Source organism: Scleropages formosus, chromosome 7 (assembly GCF_900964775.1).
Source record: "Scleropages formosus chromosome 7, fSclFor1.1, whole genome shotgun sequence".
In the NCBI taxonomy this organism is placed as follows: Eukaryota; Metazoa; Chordata; class Actinopteri; order Osteoglossiformes; family Osteoglossidae; genus Scleropages; species Scleropages formosus.
In genome coordinates this window covers 13,282,954-13,301,526 of record NC_041812.1, presented here as the reverse complement: position 1 = coordinate 13,301,526, position 18,573 = coordinate 13,282,954, and the positions used below count along the sequence as shown (strand labels likewise).

General features: G+C 46.8%; 1 protein-coding gene across 1 annotated transcript in view; it reads right to left on the bottom strand.

Moving 5' to 3' along the window:
• The window catches only part of wnt9a (wingless-type MMTV integration site family, member 9A), a 30,748-nt gene extending 19,052 nt beyond the window's left edge, over positions 1-11,696 (bottom strand). Inside the window, exon 1 of the mRNA XM_018757666.1 lies at positions 11,530-11,696. Coding sequence (XP_018613182.1) covers positions 11,530-11,621 — 92 coding nt within the window. The 5' untranslated portion in view covers positions 11,622-11,696. The remainder of the gene's footprint in view (positions 1-11,529) is intronic.
• Between the last annotated feature and the right edge of the window lie 6,877 nt (positions 11,697-18,573).

Below are 18,573 nucleotides of genomic sequence, written 5' to 3'. Positions count from 1 at the left end.
TCATAGTGGCTCTTTTTCGTTAATGAAAAATTATTTTCTGTCAGAGAAAGAAACTCAGAAGTAGAGCCAGCTCTTGTGGCTCACTTGTGCGGTATGAATCATGACTCCACGAATGAATAAATAATAATTTTGCCCAGGAATTAGGAAGAATATAGGGGAGCAAGGACTAAGAAAAATGAGTGAGAGCCATACACACAAGTTCCCACACGCGTTGAGGACACCAGGAGACCAATGAGGGACTAATCAGGAGCAGATGTGACCAAGGCAGAGGAGCAAAGACCGAGCCTCGCCTGTTGGTACACAGCTGATATATTGTAAGAAATTGAAAGAAATCACAAATGCCCTGACAACAGCCACAAATTTTTAACAGCATGAAGAACGAGCTGTGTGCGCAACTCTGTTCCAGTCGCAGGCTCCACTCCAGTGTTTGCGCACATTCATTCAGCAGCCCTGACGACAACCGTGGCCCCTAGCAAAAGGTTCCTACTGCGGCATGCTGCTCCCCCTGGACTTCCACCTAGATGGGTGACTAACCTGCGACGCTTGCCATTGAAGGAAATTAAAGTATGGCTTTGGCCCGGGATAAAGGAACAAAAACATAACCTCACTGGGGTCTCGAGTCTGCCGGAAAGAACTGACTTAAGAGCTGCTTTAAAATTTGCTGGAAGTCAGTAGACCTTTTAATAGTCCACAATGTGCAAACCAGGTTTCATGGCTTCCTACAGCCCAAAGTTTCAAATCTGAGCATGATGCTGTGTGTGTATTATTCATACATGAATAAACACGTTCATCTGTCCTGCTTTCTCCTTTCAGACACAATGAAGTGGCTTCAAAAGAAAGGAAGGACTGGCAGTTTCTGAGAGGGAGGACAAGAGCTTGCATCCAGTTTGAAGGTCTCAAGTAGGTGGGCTGAGCAGTGTCTATCTGACCAAGAAATTCCCTCTGCATCTGCTCCATAGGCTGCCCGAACCACTAAAACGGCCATGAGGCCCAGCTATCTTCGCAGCCCAGAATGGAGGATCCAGGGGTTGTGAGCAGGAGGCCTCAAAGCCCACACTAACCAGAGGCTGAGATTTAGTGCACTGGTGTGGGGTTACTGCACCTTACTCTTCTGTCCTCCACAGAGAAATCAGACAAAGTAAAAAGCAGAGGAGGTGCTACGCTCGCATCATCTGGGCAAATAGTCTTTTCCTCCTGTTACCGCACAACTGCCATTTCAGGCTTACACATCCAGTTCTGCGTTTGACAGTGATTTTATCCATCTTTGTCTGACTGCCAAAACCTACTGTTCCAGATGTTCTAGACTAGAACCAAAAATCTGAGCTGAACAAGTCAACTGCTGTTGTCCTTAAACACCCCATTATCCCTGTGAAGACCTTGTTATGGCTGATGAATTTGGGTGTACAGCTGTGCTGCTGGACAAAACTATTACCAAGAGTCGTGTTTGTTTTCACAGAATGGGATCAAGAAGAAGATTCCAACACTATGACCAGACAACCTTTCAGCTACACATACACACACCTCTGGCCCATCAGCACTGCCAAAGGAACCCACAGATGTGTCCATGAACAACAGTTAGCTAACGCTATAAAGCAACGAGACAACCAGGAGCATCAGTTACAACCAACACAGACAGGGTGAAATGGAAGCAAGTGGTTTCAGTTCACTGCAGTTCCCCCTTCGAACAGTGCAGGCTCAAGTCTTTAATGTAACTCTGGCTCTGGGTTTTCGGGACTGATGCCCAAGAACTAGCCATCTGGTCCCCATCACCTGGAAAGTGCATGGAGGTGATAACAGGAGATGGTTTCCCCCTCCTTCTCAGAGAGTCCGGCAGTATGGAACACATTACCAAGCCATGCCTTCCAAGCAGACATGATGTTACAGTGTGTTCAAAAGGCAAAAGGCAGTAAGTGGAGGGCGTCGCCCAGCTCTCAGTTCCAAGGCCAACAAATTGTTCAATAAAACCGGAATGCCAGTCACAGCATTAAAAATGTATACTCACTGCTCTTGTTCAAGAGAAAAAGAATACTCACTGCTGATGGCAATGTTTGATGTGCTAAAACCTAAAATACATCATCAAAAAAGTTCTCAGAATGCTTTTGAATGTATAAAAACCAAAAATCTATTTCAGTGGGATTCTCTCAACCCTTCAAGCACAGGTAGGGAATCAATTGCTCAGATGTCAAATGCAAAGCAGTTTTGATTTAGCTTGGCAAACATTCGCTGATACAGCTAAATACTAGGAACTGCACTGCCTGAAGCTGTTTGGGTAACTCTATAAGTCAGGTGGGCTACTTCAAATTGGTGTAGAGCATAGTAAATTATCATGGTAATAATCGGTATACAATAAAACTTGTACAAAATTGCAATGAAAACAGGAGGGTCCTGAAACAGCACCCTGCAGTACGCACCATCCTGCTCCCCGTCCCATTGCTCCTCCCAAACAACAGGTGCAGTCTGTGTATGCACGTGCACAGGTGCGACTCTAGGTCTTTGTATGTGAGACCCCGCTGAACGCGTGCAGGTGATGGGGACAGCGGGGTAATCCAACATTGCATTAAAACCCACTGACTGTGTGGTCCTGCCCCTACTGGTCCCTCCAGCCCCCAGCGATGTAATTATCTCCAATGACTGCTAATTGTTCCCTCCAGTCGTTGACCCAAACCCCTCTTAACACTCCCTGCAAAACCAGATCATAACAGCCAGGTGAGATACAGAAACAGTTCATCAAATAGGTAAGTAAAACAGGTGTAATACTTCTATATTGCAAGAACCTTTCCAAAACAATCTGATCCAAATTTATCAGCAGGAAACCCCAAGAGTGTAGAAACCGAGGCAGCACTGCTAACAATGGGGTTTGGTTTAAAACAAGCAAAAATGGAACCGGACTTTTAAAAAATCAAAGTTGGAAGAAAATGTTGTGACATACTTGGATCTGTTTGCTTGAACAACATGTTCTACTTTGAGCTAAAGTATCTTTCAAAAGACTCAGGTAAACTCCTGACCTCAGCATTTAGGTCAAGTCTGGCAGGTCACTTCCTGTAAGGGGCTGCCGATGCTTCAGGCCATCCAGTTCTTCAGCTCTGGCTGATTCTAGTTCTGCTTCTGGAATCAATTTAGACCGTGTTTAAGGAGAAAAGACAAAATGACAAACTCCATTAGAGGCTAAAAAATGCATTGCCATCAACACACTCTTATGGTGGGCTTCTCTTGAAAACATGCTGCTTGCTCGACCTCTTTGAAACTCAGTGAAACTCTGGAACATGCTGGAAGGATGCTTGAGAAACTGCACGAGGGACTAACTGCACAAGTGCGTTCCAAGCATTTACTGCTCAGTTACAGCTCTTTGTCACCATTGCCGTTTCAGCTATCATAAAGGAACAATTCTGTGTAAGGTTGATGTAAGGACACTTAACTGTCCCACAGCACCCTCTACTCAGTGACACGGGACATGGGACGTGTCATGGGCTGCCTGTTCCTTCACCGCACATGAGGGCTACATGCATTCCAAGCAATCAGATCAGTCGGCCTCACTGTGCGCAGATTTCCACGTGGCGAGAGCTTGAAAAGCTCCACGTCAGCACCGAAATGTGTCCAACGATGAATAATATGAATGTGACACAGAGTTAAGGGAAGACTCATGCACAGAAACTCTCAGCTTTTTACCCCTCCAGGAGGGCACACGGGACTGAAATGTACAAGATGTGACCAAGTGCAGCATCGCCCAAGTGTCATGGATACTGCGAAGCTTTAAATTTCCTTTAGGCCCCAGCGTGACATGGGAGACCCCCGCTGAACTCCTCGCAGGGCGATCCTAGAGCAATGCAGACATATGCGTAATGTAGGTCGTTTGAGCCAGTGGCACGAGCTGAAGCAACAAGTACAGACCTTAATCCAGCATGCTTGGCGTGGCTCAGTGACAGCGGCACTGGGTGAGGGTGGCGGGGTGCAGCTAAGAGGTTTAGCGGTGAGAGGACCCCGGGCTCCGTGGCTGGCACAGCAGGCGGGTGGCCGCCACTCAGGGGCCACATGACCCCTGAAGCACCAGCTCACGCCATGGCACCTGGGCGTTCCCAGCACCAGCAGACACACACACATACACGTGCAAGCGCACAAAAACTCCCGTTGTCTGTGTCACACACACGAGTGGGAATTTCTTCTGTGAAAGGTGTCTTTAATAAAGGGGACTTTATAGTCACAGGGGTTATACGAAGCTTCATTCCCAGGAATTAACTGGATAAGTGTTTGGCAACAAGGCAAATGGCAATCCAAAAGAACAAGTGCTCTGCAACCCCTGTTTACTTCCTCGCTCATTAGTCATCTCTTCTTTTACCGTAAATGATGACAGCTGAAAAACAAGTGACTTCTCAAGTTAGAGTCACAATGAAAGCAGATGAGGCAGCATGTGAAACAGGCCAGGTTCATTCAGATCATTTACGGTTAGTTACAGCTGCCGATGAAGGATTACGTGGTTTATTTATCACTGGATGCGACGGAATTCACATCACTTGTCAGAGAATCTAGGCTTATTTAATTTTCCCGCGGTTATCGTCACACTGACTGCACACGACACGCAAGAGAGCCAACTGAACACTCTCTTGAGACTCTCCGTCACCTTCTTCTGTTGTTCCTTCAACACCACGGTACTGACAACAGTATTGTTCATAAAGGTACTCTGCGGTCTTTTGTGGTGACGGACAGGTGACCTTCCACAGGTAGCCGTGAGTGTTTAATCGCACACGACAGCTGGAATGAAAATTTGACTGAAGCCTGACATTTTGTGCCTTATGGATGCTGTTTGTTGTTCACACACAAAGGAACTCATACAGTAGTACCTGATCGTGTTCTCTTTCTTGGAGATGTTTTGACTGGGACTGTAGCCTCATGCCAAGTATGCACATAGCAGGGCTGAATCTCCCCAGCAGCAACAATCCATCTCTCTAGTAACTCTGATTACAAAGGTTTTTGGGGATGTGTTGTGGAAGCCACCACATTAGGCCACAGTACTGTTTCCTCCCCAAGTTCCCCTTTCAGAGTCCATCAGTCATTGACTATCGTTGCAACCATCCTGCAGGCCTAATGGCCCTCAGAACTGCAATGCTGTGGGGTAAACCACTCAAACTCAAGCTTACTTCCTGCGGACTCCCTCTGGGCATCTGTCTTCCAGTCAAAAGCTGAATGCGATGATTTTGCCAGCCTGCAAAGTAAAGACCTTGATCTTGACTGGAAAATTAGCCTGACTGTTAATGTGTTTTTGAAATTTCTTGCCCTGGGAGAAGAAAATTGACTATAAAGACTGATTGACCTGTAAAGTGATCAATCCTCTTTTTACAGCATTTCTCCTTAGATGTGTCCTCCTTTTTTTCCATGTTCACACTGTCTAGGATGTCTTAGCTTAAGATGACAGGGAACTTGAAGTTCTCACCCACTATATGCCTTTTCTAATCTGATTTATCCATGGCGGGTGTTGGTAGCAGAGAAACGCCGGTTGGAAGAGGACTTATGTCAATCCCCCGCAGTTGAATACGGAATGTCTTTCACAACCTTCCCACAAGACAGTAGGGGAAATTGTGCTGTGGTCTGGAACGGAAAGCTGAAGACATGGCAAGTGGCAGTAATTAATATAACCAGTCCTACACAAACACTGCCATTTGCTTTCCCACAATGCATATTGGCCTTGTCTTCTGCGTGTCTGCGATGAAGATCTGCGTATTCCCTCTGAATGAGATTTTCCCTTTCGTATCTGAGGATTAGCCATCCATATCATGCACAGTTGACTGGTCGAGCAGGATTGGAAGCTCTTCATCTGAAAGCCCATATTTCCGAACTGTGGTCTTGCTGGCAGTTTGCAATACCAAAACGACAAAACCTTTCGGATGTGAGCGTGCCAAGTACATTTTAAATACATTCCCGATAGCAATAAAAGTGTGCAGTTGCCTTCAGTTACATGCAATTGCCTGGTATTAGTGTACATTTTGAGGTTTGTTAAAAAGACCATTCTGTAAATAGAGTAAAGGGATCATTGCTGCTAGCGGTGATTCCTCTGATGATATTTCTAAAGACTGGACCAAAGGCAAATGTCTAGTGCTGAATGTAAATGACACGCTATTATTACTACTGACAAAGCCAGCCCGTCATAAAAGCCAATTTTGCATGAGAATGTTAGATGTTCCATAAAATACACAAACATTGAACCAAATTACACTGCCAGGTGTTCCTGGGCTTTCATAAAGCAGTTTAAAGCTGAGCCACCAGCATTAAAATACAGTTCTAAATTTCGATAGATGTAGGAAGGGTTCTTTGAGTGCACTGGCTGGGCTGCAGCCAAGGCGGATGGTGGCAAGATGTCGTGTTTTGTACAACATTAATGCCACTGAATGAGAATAGCTCTCCAAGGCCAGTGAAAGGGTCCAGACCAAGGTCAGCATGTTATGACTGTAACCAGGAAACAAATACATTAGGCTGGCATTTCAAAACAGTGCCCTCGGACACGGGAGCGACGCTGGCCTCAAAACGTTATGACATCATGGGAGCGACAAACTTCGGACAACCGGGCAGATCAAATGGTGGGGAGCCGAGCCAAGCAGTCCAGGAATACAGTCAGATGGAACAAAGTTGAACCACTGGACACCTCATGCCCAGCATGCACTGGAACTGGGGGGACACGGTGAATTCAATCTGTGGAAAGAGATCAAAGTGGGGTGTGGTGGTGCAGTGGGCTCAGCCGGTGCATGCTGTGTGGAAGGTCTGGGGCTCAAGTTCTGCTTGGGGTGCCTTGCAACTGGCGTCCTGTCCTGGATGTGTCCCCTCCCCCTTTGGCCCTGCGCCCTGTGTTGCCAGGTAAGGCTGCAGCTCACCATGACCCCACTTGGGGACGAGTGGTTGTTGATGATGGATGGATGGATGGATGGATGGATGGATGGATGGAAATCAACACTTCACCTCTTGGTCTACCAGGTCAGCCCATTAATGCAACATCTTTGAATGGTCAGTCACTACAACAGCACTAATATTAGATGTCTTTAACTGTGAGAAGAAAGCATGTGGTAAGAGGAGTAGCCAAGAGGGGGGAATAATAGGCTTACATACAGACCTAAATTTTACCTTCTGCGCACATTTAACGCAGATGAATGCAACATGACTTTTCATACACGTCCATTCCTTTTTCGTCTCTTTAATTACAAATTGGACGTGTCATGATCTTTTCTGTGTAGGCTAGCGCTGATTCCCTGAGTAGAAACAGAATAAAATATTGTATGGTAATAAAGAAAACATCTCATTTGTAGTGTGCAAACATCTGTCAGGCGCCTTTGTTCCACAGTCATGCAGCTGGTGGAAGGAAACAGGCACAAGGAACGAGACTGCCGTCCACAGACTGACGGGGCTGAGGGGATGGAAAGGCCCCAAACAGCCGTGCGGATCAAAGGCACTCGCTGCCTCAAACACGCCCGACCACATCTGAGGCAGCTGGAAATTGTTTTTTTACTCCACGGTTTATATGCACAGTGATCATGTGCCCTTTGATATGGCTCCTTTTGCAATTAATTTCCCACGTTCCTTGAGTTACGCTACAAAGTGTTGATAGAGGACCAGGGTCCGAGTGGAAAGCGTCCTGCTCCCCCTGGTGGACACCTCCTGTACTACAGGCATCCCACAACGTGTTCCGACGAGCCACGAACCCGTCCCCTACGCCACTGCCCGGACATTAACAATCTTCAGAGGGAAGGGAGAGTCTATGCTGAAGTTAAATGAATAAACGGAACCAAGAGTTCTGCACTGACCCTTCTGGCTAGATTATGGAGTTTCCGGGGTCCCATGGTGTCCCTGTGGCCACAGGAAAGCACCTCCTGCAAAGAGAGTGGCCGCTCTACCCTTGCCTGGACACACCACCTGCATCCGAACAACCGGGCCCTAAGACCCTGTTATGAGTCTGTCCCACAGCAGCCCACCAACCCTGATGAGGGGTAATTACAGAGCGTCCCCTATCTGAGCACCGCGGTACCAACATGCCCATGAAACCAAGTCACCAAACTGTGGAAACAGCATGGATAGAGGGCAAAGATCTACACCGTGATCAGGACACATGCCATACGTCTCATCTCATAAATGTGCATAAATGAAATGGCAAATTCAACTGTGAAAAAGGTTGTGACCTGAAATGGCTCTTTCTTTCGCACAGTAAATTACGGTACCGCAGCAGGAGTCAAAACGTCTGCAGAGAATCTGCTTCAAATGCAGAATGCAGAATTCAGATGTTTCCTGAATTTTCAGCTGTACAAATAAGGTTTTTTCCTTGTAACGCAGGAACCCAGAGAAGGACCGGTGATCGAAACACTTTCAAACTCTTCACGTTACAGCTTTTCATATCCGTGCAAACGAGCCGGTCTGACAGCTGCAGAGCACAGATCCAGTGGCAGATCTATCAGAAGACAATAAGGAAGTCTAGAGGGGACACCAGCTTCATTTCATTGCTTCCATGGGGCTCCCCTCGGATGGACAGCCCTCTGGAACACAAAAGAACTCCAAGGTACGACTTCACACCAAAGTCCTGCTAATTGTATGGTTGTACTGCAATCTCACAAATATGAGCACAAACTTGACATTCCGGTCCATCTGAGCTGCATGATCTGAGCTCTTACCCACATAAAGGGCGTGTGCATGGAAAAAAACATGTTGCTGGAAATTCATCCACACTCAGACAAGCATCCCTCCTTCTAGCAGTTAAATGACACGACAAGATGAGCCAATTTTTTTCTCTGCATTGCATAGTGTTGCACATGGTCTAAGAGGAGGGTGTCTTTACGCACGGAGAAACACAGCAGAATGATCATTTACTCTGAAACACAAAGGGCAAACCAAAGGCACCAATTGATGGTTAGGGTTGTAGACACATCATGATGTTCACGCTGACTTTGGGACCACTGCCTGCTGTACGGCTTGCTCCAGTGCTGAAGTGACGCAGCAAAAGTGGACGTCCAAATAATCGTCTCCGGCTGAGACGTGTCCTCGAGTGGCCCCTGGAGCACGCCCGTGCCGTCCTGCCCACACCTCTCGCGTTTGGCTTCAGGGAGAGCAGAGGGATAGCAGCAGGTGGGGCAGGAGCTCATGCACACCTGCCACAACAGGTCAGGGAGCAAAGAAGCCGTATTGGCATTCTTGTGGCTTTGGGGAAGATGGTTTGAGCGGCTGCTCGTCTCCAGCAGGAATCCCATCCTGCACTGAGCTATGAGGGGGCATGTACGCCCTGTTTATGTTACCCTCATGCCCCACCACGCGCAGCGAAATTGGGTATGCAACATTTACCATCTATTTCAAGGAAGCCGGCAGCGCAACAATCCTCAGGGGAGGGTATCTCACTCGCACACTTATTTATTTGAAGAGCCGACCGCTGGTGTGTGGCCCCGCACTCTTTTTCATTGTCTGCGAGTAACTTTTCAGGGTCATCTGCTTTGGGAAGGTCACTTGGGTACACCCGATAGAGCAGAAACCACTGTCTGTGTCTGTGCGTTTTGAGTGTGTGTGAGCATGTGGGTGTGTATGTCTGTCACTCTCTGCAGAAGGTGAACTAGTCCTGATGACCATTACAAAGTTCCAGCTGTTCCAAAGTCAAGATCAGGGAAGATGTTTCTGAACTCTGAGCCAAAGATGCCACTTGGGAAAGTGAAACAACCCTGGCTTGAGGTTCAGTGCACTGCTCACTGAGACTGTGCTCACCATGGTTTTCCGCAGCAAAGCATCACATGGAAGTGATCACAGAGTGAAACGGCAACACAAATTTTTGGAGCTAAAGAAGCAAGAGTGATGTTTTGGCTGGTCCTGATGATCACATGGAGCACCTGGAAGGTCAAACCAGGCTGTGTGAAGGGTTGCAGTCTCCGGGCATCTCCAAAACACCTCTTAAACACCAAAGAACCTCCCAGCTGCTTGCCACTCCCTGACGCTAAATGATTATAGCCTGACTTTACGAGTGTGATGATATAACACTTTGAGCAAAATGAAAAAGTTCCATCAAATTAAAAGGGTTAGTTTATCGTTTTAAGGACAACTGTTCTTTCGACTCTCTGTTGAGCGTACATGCTGCTGTTTGCAGGAACACAGACCGTGAACACCTCTATGCCGGATGGGTCTCCTTCTCCCATCTGCCTCCCAGCATGTCCAGCGTTGCTAGGAGGAACGGGACTCTAGCTGTTCTCAGAGCCATGTGTGACCCCTAGTTCAACGTCCTGTCAGTGTCCTGGTTAATGAGCGATGCGGGACACCCTCGTTTGCTATTAACCAAATAATATTTTACAGTGCGTAACAGGGGCAAAGGTAGGTAACCAGGGCTTTTTTGATGCTTCACTAACACATTCAGTAACAGACAAAACAAAAAGAAGGCATAGGTACATGCATACATGCATATATATCTACATGTATGTATAATTTATATTTATAATTTACAAGCATATGTAAATGTCAAATGAAATGCCAGATGACTGCAGTGTATAGGATGGAAGGTGAAATTATGAATCAATCAGGCATTCTTTGCTTGTCTTTAAAGATGTATTAAAGTTGTTGGGAGCACGAAAGGCTGGTCGGGCACCAAATCTGCTCTATCTATGTGGTGGACAGCGGACAGCAGGTGGTGGATGATGGACAGTGGGCTCTATTCATTATCGCTGCGGAGAGAACCTCACCTACACATCTTGCAGAGCTCCTCTGTGTGTCTAGTGTGTCCGTCCTCTACATCTCCTGGACAGATCTATGGTTCGGTGTTATGACTGCTCTGTTATGACTGACCTTAGTGATAGCGTGACACCTTGGCTTGCGCCCTGCGACTAAATAATGACACTCCTTCCTCCTCCTGTGTCACTCACACCTTCATTCCCTGGAAAACGAGCAGCTGAAGATCACTAAGCTGAGCAGGATGAGTAGAGCGGAGCCTCTCCACAAACCATCAGCGGATCATCATCCAAAAACCACCCAGAGACCATCCGCATCCCAAAGCTCACGCAGCAAAGAGTCACTTTCCGAGACAACCCCACGTGCCCCGTTCACCGCTCGTTCCTTCCTCATTTTCTCGCGCCCACATGGAGACGCCGAGAAGGTCCGCTGAGCTCGCGCGCTCCGGCACCGCGCGTGCACGGACTCCTTCATCAATCAGGGTAACACATCAAAGAACCTGCCGGCACCCGGCAGGACAAATGTGACAACTGACTGACATCCATTACTGACAGAACACAAGTTCTCACGCCATAATAAATCACTCTTCTACTAGTATTATTATTACTGTTATTATTATTATTATTATTATTATTATTATTATTATTGACAGCATTACCATCATTGAAATAAAAACTGTTTCACTTTTAATTTCTATGAATGGGGTTTAACTACCGCCAATAAGAATAACATTAAGGATGATCAGGAAACCGTTAATATGAAGTTATTAGAAAAGGAGACCTAAGGCTAAGCCCCTCTCGCGCGCACACGTGTGTTTGTGTGTGTTTGTGTGTGAGTGTGTGTGTGTCGTCGGTGAAGGCGTCCTACCCGAAGTAGGCAGCGCAGGGTCCCGGGCCGCCGATCAGGAGGATCAGAGAAGTGATCGATAACCATCCCAGGAGCAAGTGTCCATCCAGCATTTTGCTGCGGCTCCAGGGCTGATCATCTCGGTCCTCCTCGGAGTGTGTGTGCAGTTCCCACTGCCGAGACCCGGAGCTCTTATACGGCACCGAGAGAGAGCGAGAGTGTGTGTGTGCGCGCGCGCGATTGTGTGTATGGGCGTGTGTGCGCGCTCCTCCCTTTAGAGCTAGAGGGCAGAGCGGAGAGAGAGAGATCAGAATGTGTGTGTGTGTGTGTGTGTGTGTGTGTGTGTGTGTGTGTGAAATAGAGCTATAGTTCCTTTTCCCATCACTTGTTCACTCAAAGGAAAGTCAGACCGCACGGATTCAGTCAATTCATCCCTAAAAATCTCCATTCCAGGGACGTGTGTTATACAGACATGTCATTCTATTTAGGGTCCTCTTTGTGGACCCCCCCCTGGAGATCTGTGCTGGGAAACCTGCTGCTGTATTGCTTCTCACTGAGTCCAGGGCTGCAGCTCCAGTGGAGAACACATGACACATGACAAGGTATCAATGGTGCAGTGACGGGGACACTAACCCTAATCAAAACCCTCACTGGAACCCGCACAGGTGACAGACTGCAGGTAGGACCATCAGAAAGTGTACAAATGCTTGTGTGTCTGTCAGACCGTGGACAATGAGGGTTCGTGAGCTCCATTACATGTTCTCCGTCAGCCCGAAAAAAATGCCTGGAAGTGATTTTTTTTGTTTTCAGAAAAAAGCAATATTAACCACACCCAAAAGATCTGCACTGGTTCAGTACACAAAAATAACAGGTGTGAGTTTGTCCCTGAGTCGTCTTGTGCCCATTTCAGCTGGAATGGTTGTGTTTCATTTTTCCTAAAGCCACTCAACATTCTGCTGTGAGAAGGAGATACTGGTTGTCCATGTGAAAGTCCTTCCTGAGGAGCTGCCAAGGTGACACATGGGACGGTTAGACACACGGTCAACTCCCTTTCAAGTCTGACTTTGCTTTCCTGGCTCATGCTCCGAAAAAGGGTACGTGGAAGCAGCGATTCTCATGTGCGGATACTCCAGGTTGCTGGCAGGTGCACATGGGTTGAGCCCAGAAGGTCAGGGTGATGGGTCTCCTTGGCCCTGCGCTGCCTTCGTACTGGCTCCATTTTCCATCTGTTTTCTGTGTTCACAGCCGCACATGCAGCACACACAGCCTTCAATCCCAAGTTTATTCGTTTTCCCAGACCTCTCCTTTCTTGAAAAAATCTTACCATTAAGTGTGATTTTTTCTTTCCACTCTCATTCAGTCTGGCAGCTTATCTAATCGCACTGTGCTGATCCAGGACATTGTCTTGGCGTGCACACCTGGTCCCACGAGCAGCAGCCCCACCGCCCACCCGTGAACATGCATGAAAATGGTTATGTTGAGAGGAACACACAAAGTCTGAACTTCTCTTGATCCACAACTCTTACTGGAGCGTTTTTCCACATGCCTGGTGGTTGACATGTTTGGGAAGTGGGTGCCCAGCGTGGCCGAGGCTCTCCCGGGGATACGGCACCTGTAGATCAGTGTTATAAATGCTCAAATGTGGAACTTTGCCTTCTGTTGGATCACCTGGAGTGACAATGTCTGGACGTAACACAAAACTCACAGAATTGCCCAGGGCTTGAACACGCAGAAAACTTGCAAGATGTTGTTCAGCTCTCGTGTAACACTGTGAGAAGGTGCTCCTAGAGCATTTCAGAGTTCTGGGCTGTCTGAGGAATTTCCACCAGCTTACTGCGTATTTCTCACTTACTTTTATTACTATTCGTCACGTAGACTTGCAAGACTGATTAGGATTTATCAGCAGTTAGCCTTCTTTCCTCGCCGGGCTCATTGCTCTCAAGTCAGAAGACCCACATCAGTTTGTGTTTGTTGGTTGTCGTCCCAGTCAACAGAGCCAGAGTTTGACTTTGCCCTCACTCTCTCTCCCTGGGGCACCTGCCCAGCGATGATGTCATTGCATTTCACTCCACAATCCAGAGCGACTTGCGAAGAGCGCTGTTTGTCGGCCGCTCCAAAATGGGGCTCCTTCGAGGCAGAGCGTTTACACTCTGGAATGCTTTCCACCTGGGACACTTTTCTGAGCTGTGGTCTCGACCTGGACCACTGCTCAGGGTATGGTGTCCCAAAGCAAATCACTGGGCTAACACACTCAGATTGGATGGGATAAGAACCTCTACCATGTACTTCTTGACCAACACAGCAAAGTAAGGAATGTATGCGCTCCTACATAACATGAGAGTTCCTGCAACAGTTCTTCTCAATTAAAATCACATCTGCCCTGAGTGTTGAAGGTTTGATGGGTGTCTCCCACAGCTGAGCTGCACGTTTGCGATACACCTTCTATTGTGAATTTGTTGGGCCGACTTCATGAGAGCTGCTTTTCAAAGGGGTTGTTTTGTCTCCCTATTTTGACCCATTTGCCTTTGGTGGTCCACTCTCAAGTATGTCCCGGAGGTGGCACCTGGCTCCAGATCCAGCCCAAACACCTCTACTTTTCAGTGTAAATCAATGTGCATTGGGTACTGAACAGCACTCTATGCGCTTTAAGTCTTACCATAGAATGGCAGAAGGAGAACCATAGGCCTTGACAGATTTGTTTATAAACACACCTTTCATTGGGTAAGTACTTCCAAGAACTGGTCAGCCCTTTTAATAAGTACACATATTACTACGCTGAGAGCAATAAATCACGCTGATAGTTTCCTGTTGGCACACATAGTTAAGACAGGACTTGTCCATAATGTGTTTGCTATTGCTGCTGTCGGAAGAAGACTTGATACTTTAATGAGCCACTGTATGTTAATGACACGTCTGATGAAATCGATAAGGTCAGCAGTCACTGGTTTTACATGATTCATTAGTATCCTTGTCATTTCTGTGTATATTTACATTTATATATTTATCTGACACTTTTCTCCAAAGTGATGTACAACCCAGAGTAAGCAAAAGTGCTTCAGCAAAAGACAGGGCTTTAGGCACAGACACAGGATTATTGACACGTAGCTTGTCTGCTACCACCATGTTGCTGGTTCACATCCCTCAAGCAGCTGCCCATAGAAGTAACATTCAGATAGCAAATATATAGATAATCAGAGCAGATGGTGTTTGACTCATTTCTATAGCTGTCAGGAGTTCAGGAGAGAAGTGGCTATCAAAGAGATGGGTTTGAGACCCTTCTTGAATGCTAGGAGGGATTAAACAGCTCTGAGGAACAAAGGGAGTGCATTGAGCTGAGGTTTTTTCCACCATATCAAGATCATAGTCCAAAAAAAGTGCTCTTTAATTTCAGACCTGAGCTGGAGGAGAATAGTGAACTTGATGTGATGTGATCTTGGAGGTCCAAACAAAGCCATCACATCACCTATCATTGGGTTCGGTGCCAAACACCCATCCAAAGATAGGCTAATGAGCAATCAGATGACCTTCTGAGAGACAGACAACTCAGCCCAGTTTTATTCCACTGCACCTGGCAACGGGCATGTGCCTGTACCTAGGAAGAGACCTTTTCATTCCACAAAAATCAACAAAATACCTGTATTCACAACGTGAGCAGGTGGGTGAACTCAAAGACAGGGCTACGATTCTGTTTGCCAATTGTCCCACTCCACAGGGGGCATACAATGGGGAGATTAATGAACAAGGAATTACTGAAGATTTATGCAAACATCAAGGTAGCATGCATGTCTCCTGGCAGGCTGAAAGATACAGCCTGGAGGCAACAGTAATCCCATGTGCTCACCTGGGGAGGTCACCAGAGTGACATGTGGGAGAAAGCATCATGTTATGTGTGGTACACTTGGACAGATGATTTCAAATCTGTTCAGGCACAGACACAGGATTATTGACACGTAGCTTGTCTGCTACCACCATGTTGCTGGTTCACAGGGGGTTGAAATGACAAAATAGGGTCTCAGCAGTCCACTGAAAACTTGCAATCTCCTCATGATTTTTTAAATTGTCACAAATCTCAGTCCACCACTTCTGTAAAGCTGGGCAGGCATTCCTGAACCTTGTTCAGTGTTTATGTACTCACTGAGAGGCTGAAGATCCACTTTTCAGCGTGTAGTTCAAGTTCCTCATTGTCATCTAGTTTTTTTTGTTCATGTTCATTCACTGTGAATAAGATTCGCACCTGGGCTCTTCACCATTCAACGCCTCTGTGCTTGTTATAAAAATTCTGAGGTCATAACTACGTCTTTTTAGAACATGCCAGGGACATTTCTCTGGTGTTCTCTATACGGGTTACTCAGTGTCATAAAATTTGACAGATATGGGGGATCAAAGCATATTATCAATAGACTTGTTACATCCGTGAATTTCCTGCCATGCTCCTATGATTCATTTTCTGTCCGGGGACGACAATGGCGTGAGAATGAATTTGGGCAGAATACCTCGTACTTCCACAATTACTTCTTCTTATCCGGAGAGGTTTGGGCTGATGTAACGTCTACAGCTGAAAGGCAGTTATGCATCTCAAATGCCTAAAACTAGCTGTGTTTGGCTTAGATGTATTGCCAGTATGTTCAGGCCAGATGTGTAGCTATTGTATTGAACAGCAGTAGACAGATTAAACACCATGTTTAAAACATAGTCTCAAGATAGCCGTGTTTAACTCTGGTTTCCTAAACCACTCATGACGTCAGGAGCAGGACATGTGCAGCTCTCGATGTAGACAGTGAACCTCTACAATCATTCATGCAAAGCATGAGGAACAGTGTCGTTTAGCTAATGAGGTGGACCAATCGTTGAAATCCTGCTGTTCCATTACTTTTTCATCCTTCATCCAAAGCAAACACAGCCACATTTTGCCCAGGGACTTGTTCTTCAGGAGTAAACAAGAGTGCACCGATACAAAAGGAGGCCTCTTGGGGAAAAGTGACCAGAAAGCTCTCTCAGTTTCCCAAGAGTCCCGGAGATCATTTGCGCGTGCCACCAAAAAGGGCGAAAGCACAACTGGAACTTCAAAAATAAAATACAAGGGCCCCGTGGGACGCTGTGATCCCAGAATGAGGACAAGTATATGTTTTCAGATGCCGGCCTGTTGTGTCTGTTTAGCACGCTTCCTAATTCGGGGCTGCCACGTTCCACAACGGATTGCTAGCGGCCTCCAGAAACCATAGCAATGCAATCCTGCGGCCTACAGAGCTGCCAGTTTATCATTATGAGATTTCAAGTGACAGCCGGGGCCACGGTGCAAAAATAGCTCGTGGGGCACCTGCACCCAGCGTGATCTTCTGGGGACGTTGGTGGAAACCGACAGCCATGGGTCCCATCTACTTGGAGCGGTGAAGAGTAAGATGTTTGCTCGTATTCCAGGAAGCGTGGCGAACCCCAAAGAAACGCAACAAAGGTCTGAGGTGAGGGGCCTCGATGGGTGCAGCACTTGATCCAACCATGCAGATGTGGTCGTTTGAAGGAAATCTGCTCCACACATGCGAGCCCATCCCGAATTTGGTAGGAAGCCTCTACTTCAGCTTTTCTGGTGAAAATTCCACTTCACACTTGCTTTATTTGGCGGCACACTTTCTGCATTGTGAGATGTCTATTTGCATGCGTAATATAACCAATGCACTTGGCTATTGCTGCACTTGCCCAAAACTCAGAGAGCAGCCTTATGAATATATATAAATATATATATATATATATATATATATATATATTTGTCATTTTAACTGTTTGATGTGAGTGCATTTTCCTTGGCGCTGAGAAGAAATATTCCAAAAAGGTGATCCCTGAACCAGAGTCTGCTTTATTTGAATCACGTCCATCCAAGTTCGTGTTATGGCCGAGTCTTGAAACCAGTTTGGGTTCACACCCTTTTCTGGCACACCACATCACATGATCTATTATGCAGATTAAATTGTCAAGGACAAACGTTTGGGTCCAGTTACGGTGCTTTGATGCGTACTGAGAATTGACAGTGTGGTGAAGGTGGAACGGGCCGACGGCACGCCGTACAACCTGGACCGGTGCAACTGAATGGTGCACGAGTTCCCATGTTGACACAAGTTGGGTTCAGCTGCGCTGATGCCTTTTTCAGTTTATTTAAATCGCTCGGTCAATATTTAACAGCTCCAGCTGAATGAGGTTAGCCAAAATGGTGGATACCACAAAGCGCTGGACGGCTGAACAATGGAAACATCGGCCCCCGGGGACCGCTATTGAAGAGCAAAACACTTGAACTGAAGCAAGAAAAATTGATGTTGAAAAAGCACTTGGGCAAAGTGGGAGTTTACACTCAGACCGTTGTGTTTGGGTTGGCTACCGGACTGCAGCTTGCTGACTGCACTTTTTTCCTCCCCAAGCTTTAGGGACACTTTTTCCTTCCTTTTTTAACGTGGCAACATCTGGACAAGTGGCCAAATTGCGCCACAGTGACAACTGTACAACTCGGCAAAGCTTGGCGAAGCAGCGAGCCGATGATTTGCGGGATGAAAGCGCAGCCGTCCTTATCCTCGTCCTCGTGCCCGTCCTTGTCCCTGCTGCTCAGCGACAGCAGTCCAGCAGCACGTAGCTCGTATCACATTTGTGCTTTGCGTGAGGCCTGGGAAACAGGCTCGCTAGCTAGGGATCCTGTAGTCACTTTGGCGACACGGCTATGCTAAGCTACTTTTCCAGCCCCTATAATTTGGAAACCGGGGCCTCACGGTTCAATGATAAAGCGAGGGCTAAAATAAGATAAATTAAAGTCACTCAAACATACATTTAGGATGTATTTACACTAGCAGAAACCAGGCAGCTGCGATTGGCATTCTGCATAACGTGCAGATTAAAAAAAGTGTTCCAAAATCTGAAAATTGATGGCTGCCATCAGCAGAAGGTTTTTGTAAAAAACATCTGGAGAACGGTCGTTTTATAACCTGATTGGAGGAGAGATGCGCGCCCACAGGCCAACCCATTAACTCTAAACGCAAAGCTTGATGGGTTAAATGAACATTACAATTTCTGTGTTTTTACTGAAAA